Genomic DNA, 12,030 nt, shown 5'->3' with positions numbered 1-12,030 from the left:
TGCAGACACGTCCATATTGAGACGACTGCAGACACGTCCATATTGAGACGACTGCAGACACGTACCTATTGAGACGACTGCACATGTACCTATTGAGAAGACGGCACATGTACCTATTGAGAAGACTGCAGACAGGTACATATTGAGACGACTGCAGACACGTACATATTGAGACGACTGCAGACACGTACATATTGAGACGACTGCAGACGCGTACATATTTAGACGACTGCAGACGCGTACCTATTGAGACGACTGCAGACACGTACCTATTGAGACGACTGCAGACACGTACCTATTGAGACGACTGCAGACGCGTACCTATTGAGACGACTGCATAGAAGTCCTTATTGAGATGACGGCACACGTACCTATTGAGACGACTGCAGACACGTACCTATTGAGACGACTGCAGACACGTACATATTGAGACGACTGGAGACACGTACATATTGAGACGACTGCAGACACGTACATATTGAGACGACTGCAGACATGTACATATTGAGACGACTGCAGACACGTACATATTGAGACGACTGCAGACACGTACATATTGAGACGACTGCACATGTACCTATTGAGATGACGGCACATGTACCTATTGAGACGACTGCAGACACGTACCTATTGAGACGACTGCAGACGCATACATATTTAGACGACTGCAGACGCGTACCTATTGAGACGACTGCAGACACGTACCTATTGAGACGACTGCAGACACGTACCTATTGAGACGACTGCAGACACGTACCTATTGAGACGACTGCAGACGCGTACCTATTGAGACGACTGCATAGAAGTCCTTATTGAGATGACGGCACACGTACCTATTGAGACGACTGCAGACACGTACCTATTGAGACGACTGCAGACACGTACATATTGAGACGACTGGAGACACGTACATATTGAGACGACTGCAGACACGTACATATTGAGACGACTGCAGACACGTACATATTGAGACGACTGCAGACACGTACATATTGAGACGACTGCAGACACGTACATATTGAGACGACTGCACATGTACCTATTGAGATGACGGCACATGTACCTATTGAGACGACTGCAGAAACGTACCTATTGAGACGACTGCAGACACGTACCTATTGAGACGACTGCAGACACGTACCTATTGAGACGACTGCAGACACGTACATATTGAGACGACTGCAGACACGTACCTATTGAGACGACTGCAGACACGTACCTATTGAGACGACTGCAGACACGTACCTATTGAGACGACTGCAGACACGTAAATATTGAGACGACTGCAGACACGTAAATATTGAGACGACTGCAGACACGTACCTATTGAGACGACTGCAGACACGTACCTATTGAGACGACTGCAGACACGTACCTATTGAGACGACTGCAGACACGTCTCTATTGAGACGACTGCAGACACGTCCCTATTGCGACGACTGCAGACACGTCCATATTGAGACGACTGCAGACACGTCCATATTGAGACGACTGCAGACACGTACCTATTGAGACGACTGCACATGTACCTATTGAGAAGACGGCACATGTACCTATTGAGACGACTGCAGACGCGTACCTATTGAGACGACTGCAGACACGTACCTATTGAGACGACTGCAGACACGTACCTATTGAGACGACTGCAGACGCGTACCTATTGAGACGACTGCAGATGCGTACCTATTGAGACGACTGCAGAAACTTACCTATTGAGACGACTGCAGACACGTACCTATTGAGACAACTGCAGACGCGTACCTATTGAGACGACTGCAGACGCGTACAAATTGAGACTGCAGACACGTACATATTGAGACGACTGCAGACACGTCCATATTGAGACGACTGCAGACACGTACCTATTGAGACGACTGCAGACACGTACCTATTGAGACGACTGCAGACACGTACCTATTGAGACGACTGCAGACACGAACATATTGAGACGACTGCAGACACGAACATATTGAGACGACTGCAGACACGTCCCTATTGAGACAACTGCAGACACGTCCATATTGAGACGACTGCACATGTACCTATTGAGAAGACGGCACATGTACCTATTGAGACGACTGCACATGTACCTATTGAGAAGACGGCACATGTACCTATTGAGACGACTGCAGACACGTACATATTGAGACGACTGCAGACACGAACATATTGAGACGACTGCAGATGTACCTATTGAGACGACTGCATAGAAGTCCTTATTGAGATGACGGCACACGTACCTATTGAGACGACTGCAGACACGTACCTATTGAGACGACTGCAGACACGTACATATTGAGACGACTGGAGACACGTACATATTGAGACGACTGCAGACACGTACATATTGAGACGACTGCAGACACGTACATATTGAGACGACTGCAGACACGTACATATTGAGACGACTGCAGACACGTACATATTGAGACGACTGCACATGTACCTATTGAGATGACGGCACATGTACCTATTGAGACGACTGCAGAAACGTACCTATTGAGACGACTGCAGACGCATACATATTTAGACGACTGCAGACGCGTACCTATTGAGACGACTGCAGACACGTACCTATTGAGACGACTGCAGACGCGTACCTATTGAGACGACTGCATAGAAGTCCTTATTGAGATGACGGCACACGTACCTATTGAGACGACTGCAGACACGTACCTATTGAGACGACTGCATAGAAGTCCTTATTGAGATGACGGCACACGTACCTATTGAGACGACTGCAGACGCGTACCTATTGAGACGACTGCATAGAAGTCCTTATTGAGATGACGGCACACGTACCTATTGAGACGACTGCAGACACGTACCTATTGAGACGACTGCAGACACGTACATATTGAGACGACTGGAGACACGTACATATTGAGACGACTGCAGACACGTACATATTGAGACGACTGCAGACACGTACATATTGAGACGACTGCAGACACGTACATATTGAGACGACTGCACATGTACCTATTGAGATGACGGCACATGTACCTATTGAGACGACTGCAGAAACGTACCTATTGAGACGACTGCAGACACGTACCTATTGAGACGACTGCAGACACGTACATATTGAGACGACTGCAGACACGTACCTATTGAGACGACTGCAGACACGTACCTATTGAGACGACTGCAGACACGTACCTATTGAGACGACTGCAGACACGTAAATATTGAGACGACTGCAGACACGTAAATATTGAGACGACTGCAGACACGTACCTATTGAGACGACTGCAGACACGTACCTATTGAGACGACTGCAGACACGTACCTATTGAGACGACTGCAGACACGTCTCTATTGAGACGACTGCAGACACGTCCCTATTGCGACGACTGCAGACACGTCCATATTGAGACGACTGCAGACACGTCCATATTGAGACGACTGCAGACACGTACCTATTGAGACGACTGCACATGTACCTATTGAGAAGACGGCACATGTACCTATTGAGACGACTGCAGACGCGTACCTATTGAGACGACTGCAGACACGTACCTATTGAGACGACTGCAGACACGTACCTATTGAGACTGCAGACGCGTACCTATTGAGACGACTGCAGATGCGTACCTATTGAGACGACTGCAGAAACTTACCTATTGAGACGACTGCAGACACGTACCTATTGAGACAACTGCAGACGCGTACCTATTGAGACGACTGCAGACGCGTACAAATTGAGACTGCAGACACGTACATATTGAGACGACTGCAGACACGTCCATATTGAGACGACTGCAGACACGTACCTATTGAGACGACTGCAGACACGTACCTATTGAGACGACTGCAGACACGTACCTATTGAGACGACTGCAGACACGAACATATTGAGACGACTGCAGACACGTCCCTATTGAGACAACTGCAGACACGTCCATATTGAGACGACTGCACATGTACCTATTGAGAAGACGGCACATGTACCTATTGAGACGACTGCACATGTACCTATTGAGAAGACGGCACATGTACCTATTGAGACGACTGCAGACACGTACATATTGAGACGACTGCAGACACGAACATATTGAGACGACTGCAGATGTACCTATTGAGACGACTGCATAGAAGTCCTTATTGAGATGACGGCACACGTACCTATTGAGACGACTGCAGACACGTACCTATTGAGACGACTGCAGACACGTACATATTGAGACGACTGGAGACACGTACATATTGAGACGACTGCAGACACGTACCTATTGAGACGACTGCAGACACGTCCATATTGAGACGACTGCAGACACGTACAAATTGAGACGACTGCAGACACGTACCTATTGAGACGACTGCAGACACGTACATATTGAGACGACTGGAGACACGTACATATTGAGACGACTGCAGACACGTCCATATTGAGACGACTGCAGACACGTACAAATTGAGACGACTGCAGACACGTACCTATTGAGACGACTGCAGACGCGTACCTATTGAGACGACTGCAGACACGTACAAATTGAGACGACTGCAGATGTACCTATTGAGACGACTGCAGATGTACCTATTGAGACGACTGCATAGAAGTCCTTATTGAGATGACGGCACACGTACCTATTGAGATGACTGCAGACACGTACCTATTGAGACGACAGCAGACACGTACCTATTGAGACGACTGCAGACACGTACATATTGAGACGACTGCAGACACGAACATATTGAGACGACTGCAGATGTACCTATTGAGACGACTGCATAGAAGTCCTTATTGAGATGACGGCACACGTACCTATTGAGACGACTGCAGACACGTACATATTGAGACGACTGCAGACGCGTACCTATTGAGACGACTGCTGACGCGTACCTATTGAGACGACTGCAGACGCGTACCTATTGAGACGACTGCAGACGCGTACATATTGAGACGACTGCAGACGCGTACCTATTGAGACGACTGCAGACGCGTACATATTGAGACGACTGCAGACGCGTAAATATTGAGACGACTGCAGACACGTAAATATTGAGACGACTGCAGACACGTACCTATTGAGACGACTGCAGACACGTACCTATTGAGACGACTGCAGACACGTACCTATTGAGACGACTGCAGACACGTCCCTATTGAGACGACTGCAGACACGTCCATATTGAGACGACTTTTGACACGTCCATATTGAGACGACTGCAGACACGTCCCTATTAAGACGACTGCACATGTACCTATTGAGAAGACGGCACATGTACCTATTGAGACGACTGCAGACAGGTACATATTGAGACGACTGCAGACACGTACATATTGAGACGACTGCAGACACGTACCTATTGAGACGACTGCAGACACGTACCTATTGAGACGACTGCAGACACGTACCTATTGAGACGACTGCAGACAGGTACATATTGAGACGACTGCAGACACGTACCTATTGAGACGACTGCAGACACGTACCTATTGAGACGACTGCAGACACGTACCTATTGAGACGACTGCAGACACGTACCTATTGAGACGACTGCAGACACGTACATATTGAGACGACTGCAGACACGTACATATTGAGACGACTGGAGACACGTACATATTGAGACGACTGCAGACACGTACCTATTGAGACGACTGCAGACGCGTGCGTACCTATTGAGACGACTGCAGACACGTACATATTGAGACGACTGCAGACACGTACCTATTGAGACGACTGCAGACGCGTACCAATTGAGACGACTGCAGACACGTACCAATTGAGACGACTGCTGACGCGTACCTATTGAGACGACTGCAGACGCGTACCTATTGAGACGACTGCAGACGCGTACATATTGAGACGACTGCAGACGCGTACCTATTGAGACGACTGCAGACACGTAAATGGTGTATAGAGTAGACTTACCCTTCATTGTTGAGTTGACAATATAATTCATACAGCATACAAACATAGTACTTAGGCTCACGTGCTAGCGTTGATGGTGGTGTATAGTACTGTATTATAGACTTACATAGTGGAGTTGACCGCGGTGTAGAGTTGAATATACAGTAAGTAGACTTACGTGGTGGAGTTGACAGTAGTATATCCGGAGGGGCACTCAGGTATACAGGCTCCGTTGTGGATAACATACTCATGGCAGTCGCTGCTCTTGCTCTGCTTACACTTGTTGTGGAGGTCCTGGCAGAAGGAGAAGGGGACGCAGCGCCAGCCCCTGTAGGTGTAATATCCCTGGGGACAGCGGTCCACACAGGCCTCCTGGTATTAGGGAATAGGGATGAGTTGATGGAAAGCATCCACATCAATTCAATTCAGTATAACACGTTTAAGTGCTATTTTCCATTGCTGGACAGACATATGTTTAAATAAAGTTTAAATAAACACGATTCTGTTTTGATTCAGCTTCCCCCCCTCCAGCAATAGATAAGTAAGCTTGTGTCTAGTATGCACGCACGCACGCATCTAACTATATTTCACAGGGAAAACTCAGGTTAATAAATCTACAGGTTAATAAAATACATCTCTAGCACCCATCAAGAATTTGAATTCTTGAAGAATGAAAACTTTATTGCCATGCAACAAATGTTACTCAAGTGTGTTGAACTGCTCCATACGGTACCTGGTGCTGGAGGTTCTTGCAGGCTACACAGCTGCTGCTGTTCTGGGGCTCAGAGCAGCCCCCCAGACATGACTCATGGCAACACTGGTTGTCCTTGGTACAGGCCCGGTGCTTACAGCTGGGGGGGCACACTGTGGGAGTGCAGAAGGCGGGGGGGGGGGGGGGGGGGGTTAGTGACAGGATTTACATAGAGAGAAAGAGTTCAGGTAATATCTGGCCGTTTCACTCGATTTCAGAATGTTTCCACCTAGGGCTGAGCGATACAGTGAACTGCAAAAGTATTGGGACAGTGAATGTTGTTGTTGTTGTTGTTTTGGCTCTTTCCTCCAGCACTTTGGACTTGAAATGATACAATGACTATGAGGTTAAAGTGCAGACGCAGCTTTAATTTGAGGGTATCTTCATCCATATTGGGTGAACTGTTTAGAAATTACATCCCTTTTTTTTAATCCCTCCATTTTAGGGGACCAAAAGTATTTGGGACAAATTCACTTGTATGAGTATTAAAGTAGTAAAAAGTTTAGATCCATATTCATAGCATGCAATGACTATATCAATTTGTGACTCCACACATTTGTTGGATGCATTTGCGGTTTGTTTTGGTTATTTTTCTGATTATTTTGTGCCCAATAGAAATTAATGGTAAATCATGTAGTGTGTCATTTTGGAGTCACTTTTATTGTAAATAAGAATAGAATATGTTTCTAAACACTTTTGCATTGTGAATGTTACCAATGTGGATGTTACCATGAATATACAGAGAAGGTTAACATTGGATATTTGCGCGTTTAACTTTCTCACTCAGAATTTGATATATATGAGTGTACAAAACATGCTCTTTCCATGACAGCCTGACCAGGTGAATCCAGGTTAAAGCTATGATACCTTATTGATGTCACTTGTTAAATCCACTTCAAATCAGTGTAGATGAAGGGGAGGAGACAGGTTAAGGATTTTTAAGCCTTGAGACAATTGAGACATGGATTGTGTATGTGTGCCATTCAGAGGGTGAATGGGCAAGAAAAAAGATTGAAGTGCCTTTGAACAGAGTATGGTAGTAGGTGCCAGGCGCACCGGTTTGAGTGTGTCACCGGTTTTTCACGCTCAACAGTTTCCAGCTTCTAGTGTCATTATAGTCCTAACAGGAATGGTCCACCACCCAGAGTACATCAAGCCAACTTGACACAACTATGGGAAGCATTGGAGTCAACATGGGAGAGCATCCCTGTGGAACACTTTCGACACTTTGTAGAGTCCATGCCTGTTCTGTGGACAAAAGGGGGTGCAACTCAACATGAAGAAGTTGTTCCAAATGTTTTGTACACTCAGTGTATGTGTTGGACCCAGGTTTGCTGTGAAGACACTGAATGCTACTGATGCCTTGGCCCCTTTCTAAAAATGTGACCTAGCCACCCACACACACACACACGGGCGCACGCACGCATGCTTCATCTAGTGCCAAGCTGCCAAGAATAAACTGGTTAGGTGCTCACACTCATGTACACACACACAGTAAAGTTCAGTGCCATCGCTGAGGTGCAGAGCCAGTTGGCACTGGCAGTGTGTGTGTCAGAGAGAGGTAAACACCTTGCTGACTGCCTGTCCACCAGATTAGCTCATCCCATATAGTCCTATCGAGACAGATTAAGATTGACCAGCAGCCTAACGAGGGGCTCAGGTCAGGCCACAAGGACTGTTGGAGTCTGTGTGCATGAATAACAGACTGAACAAGCAAACTGCGCACACACACACACTTACACACCTAAAGATATAGCTCTACGAAAATGCAGAGCAAAACAAAAATGAGAAAAATAAGTGACTGACATCCTCCTGAGTGATAAACTCTTTTACCAGCACAATTGCACGCTTTATCTGTGTAAAAGTAGGGTAATGACAGATAATAGAACTGCATCAAATGTTTCCTCTGTTCAAATCCTGGACAGAGGGGTTTAGATACACACATTTCTGAATGAGAAGCTTACATCGACAAAATCATCTTGACGTATTTTCTCTAAATTTTGGGTGTTCCCTCTGCCCCTCTGTCTCCCCCTTTCCTCTCCAGACTCTCAACTCAGCTGCAACATGGACGACCCCTCCCATCCAAATAAAAATCCACACACATACTGCCGCTCCCTCTAACAGACTGCAGGCCTACACACAGCAAACAGACTCCTGATCCAGTAAAGGGAGTAGACTCCACTCTGTAGTACAGCGGCAGCCGCAGATCCACCCTCAGCTTTAACCAATGTGTTGTCTGGTTGGGGAAGCTAGCCATTCAAATGACCTCTCCCCACTCAGAAGAGGAGCTGCTGAGAGTTAACCGTTTAAGTGCTGGAGACACTGCTACTGCTCTCAGTCACTCACACAGTGGCACAGAGGCAGCATGCATGAAAAGTAAACCTGAGCTACATAGTAACAGACAGACACTTCACTTTGATGCGAGCACACATACAAAAACTGACCCACTCCATCTCTTGTCAGTGTGGCAGTGAGGAATTGTCATGAGGAGAGACACGGGCTGTGTCCAAAATGACACCCTATTCCCTGTATAATGCAATACTTTTGGCCAGAGCCCTATGGGCCCAATAGTGCACTATATAGTGAATAGGGTGCCATTTCGGACAAGCCACTGAGATTGCTACACCACTGCTTATAACTATCGAAGATGTGTCAAATAAATTATCCTGAACCAAAATATAAATGCAACAGTTTCCAATAATTTACTAAGTTAATTAATTACTTAACTCAGCCCTAATATAAGGATTTCACATGTCTGGGAATGCAGATATGCATCTGTTGGTCATAGATACCTTGGTCACAGATACCCGGTCACAGATAGTCATAGAGTTGTTCAGGCTGTTGATTGTGGCCTGTGGAATGTTGTCCCACTCCACTTCAATGGCTGTGCAAAGTTGCTGGATATTGTTGGAAACTGGAACACGCTGTCATACACGTCAGAGCATCCCAAACATACTCAATGAGTGACATGTCTGGTGAGGATGGAGGCCATGGAAGAACTGGGACATTTTCAGCTTTCATGAATTGTGTACAGATCCTTGCGACATGGGGCCGTGCATTATCATGCTGAAACATGAGGTGATGGCGGTGGATTAATGGAATGACAATGGGCCTCTGAGTCTTGTCATGGAATCTCTGTGCATTCAAATTGCCATCCCTAAAATGCAATTGTGTTCGTTGTCTATAGCTTACGCCTGCCCATACCCTAAACCCACCACCACTATGTGGCACTGCTCTCAACATTGACATCAGCAAACCACTCGCCCCACAAAGCCATACACATCGTCTGAGGTTGTGAGGCCGGTTGGACATACTGCCAAATTCTCTAAAATGACATTTGTGGCAGCTGATGGTAAATAAATGAAATCTCTGGCAACCGCTCTGGTGGACATTCCTGAAGTCAGCATGCCAATTGCACACTCCCTCAAAACTTGAGAAATTTGTGGCATTGTGTTGTGTGACAACTGCCCATTTTAAGGTGGCCTTTTATTTTCCCCAGCACAAGGTGCACCTGTGTAATGATCATGCTGTTTAATCAGCTTCTTGATAAGCCACACCGTTCGGGTGGATGGATTATTCTTTGCAAATGAGAAATGCTCACTAACAGATGTAAACAAATGTGTGCAAGCTTTGCATTTGGTTTACTAACTTCCTAGCTAAGTGGCAAGATGTCAAGACCAAACTTCTCGGTTAGAGCAGAGACATTCTAGCCTGAGTACCAGTCTCTTTAGCTAACATTCCACTCCTTGTCAATGTCAAAGTAACAGGCCTTTCTGCCATCTACAAATATGAACATTTATCATTAATGACCTTGAGGAGAACAGAGGAGTGGATCCTGATTCGATAACCCACAGCTATCCTCCAATCATAAAGATTATCCAAATATTCGAACTCACAAAAGTTTGTATCCGGTTGCTAAGCAACTGTTTGTTTGTCCAGTCGAAACCAGTCTGTCAAACGTTGTTAGGTCACGTCTAAATTGTCATACTGCAATTCCAACCACAAAATCTCTGCTTTTTTGAACCTCAAAATACAACAACTTGACTAGCTAACTGCTAAATCTTTGTTTTTGACTTCGTTATAAATTCGAATTCTATTTGAGGCTCCACATGTTGTCATGGAAAACACATTATCACATTATCTTCATTGATCTTTTTTACTACAAAGCGTTGAAACATGCCATTTTCACATACAGTGGGGCAAAAAAGTATTTGGTCAGCCACCAATTGTGCAAGTTCTCCTACTTAAAAAGATGAGGCCTGTAATTTTCATCATAGGTACACTTCAACTATGACAGACAAGTAAGTATTTGGTCACCTACAAACATGCAAGATTTCTGGCTCTCACAGACCTGTAACTTCTTTAAGAGGCTCTCTGTCCTCCACTCGTTACCTGTATTAATGGCACCTGTTTGAACTTGCTTTCAGTATAAAAGACACCTGTCCACAACCTCAAGCAGTCACACTCCAAACTCCACTATGGCCAAGACCAAAGAGCTGTCAAAGGACACCAGAAACAAAATTGTAGACCTGCACCAGGCTGGGAAGACTGAATCTGCAATAGGCAAGCAGCTTGGTTTGAAGAAATCAACTGTGGGAGCAATTATTAGGAAATGGAAGACATACAAGACCACTGATAATCTCCCTCAATCTGGGGCTCCACGCAAGATCTCACCCCGTGGGGTCAAAATGATCACAAGAACGGTGATAAAAAATCCCAGAACCACACGGGGGGACCTAGTGAATGACCTGCAGAGAGCTGGGACCAAAGTAACAAAGCCTACCATCAGTAACACACTACGCCGCCAGGGACTCAAATCCTGCAGTGCCAGACGTGTCCCCCTGCTTAAGCCAGTACATGTCCAGGCCCGTCTGAAGTTTGCTAGAGAGCATTTGGATGATCCAGAAGAAGATTGGGAGAATGTCATATGGTCAGATGAAACCAAAATATAACTTTTTGAAAAAAAAAAAAAAACTCAACTCGTCGTATTTGGAGGACAAAGAATGCTGAGTTGCATCCAAAGAACACCATACCTACTGTGAAGCATGGGGGTGGAAATATCATGCTTTGGGGCTGTTTTTCTGCAAAGGGACCAGGACGACTGATCCGTGTAAAGGAAAGAATGAATGGGGCCATGTATCGGGAGATTTTGAGTGAAAACCTCCTTCCACCAGCAAGGGCATTGAAGATGAAACGTGTCTGGGTCTTTCAGCATGACAATGATCCCAAACACACCGCCAGGGCAACAAAGGAGTGGCTTCGTAAGAAGCATTTCAAGGGCCTGGAGTGGCCTAGCCAGTCTCCAGATCTCAACCCCATAGAAAATCTTTGGAGGGAGTTGAAAGTCTGTGTTGCCCAGCAACAGCCCCAAAACATCACTGCTCTAGAGGAGATCTGCATGGAGGAATGGGCCAAAAT

At 46.0% G+C, this 12,030-nt stretch overlaps 1 protein-coding gene across 3 annotated transcripts in view; it reads right to left on the bottom strand.

Moving 5' to 3' along the window:
* LOC100136604 (insulin receptor) overlaps positions 1-12,030 on the bottom strand; it is a 140,039-nt gene that overhangs the window by 85,416 nt on the left and 42,593 nt on the right. For all 3 annotated transcript variants that reach the window (XR_005040201.2, XM_036966057.2, XM_036966058.2), the window contains exons 3-4: positions 6,595-6,725; positions 6,040-6,233 (exon numbers count right to left, since the gene is read on the bottom strand). Coding sequence is in view for 2 of the 3 variants with exons in the window: in XM_036966057.2 (XP_036821952.1) it covers positions 6,040-6,233; positions 6,595-6,725 (325 nt within the window). In the remaining variant the exon portion in view is untranslated. The remainder of the gene's footprint in view (positions 1-6,039; positions 6,234-6,594; positions 6,726-12,030) is intronic.

This window comes from Oncorhynchus mykiss, chromosome 28 (assembly GCF_057628025.1).
Source record: "Oncorhynchus mykiss isolate SJ-2025 chromosome 28, ASM5762802v1, whole genome shotgun sequence".
Taxonomy (NCBI): Eukaryota; Metazoa; Chordata; class Actinopteri; order Salmoniformes; family Salmonidae; genus Oncorhynchus; species Oncorhynchus mykiss.
Note: the sequence above shows the minus strand (reverse complement) of the source record. Positions and strands in the feature narration are given on the sequence as shown.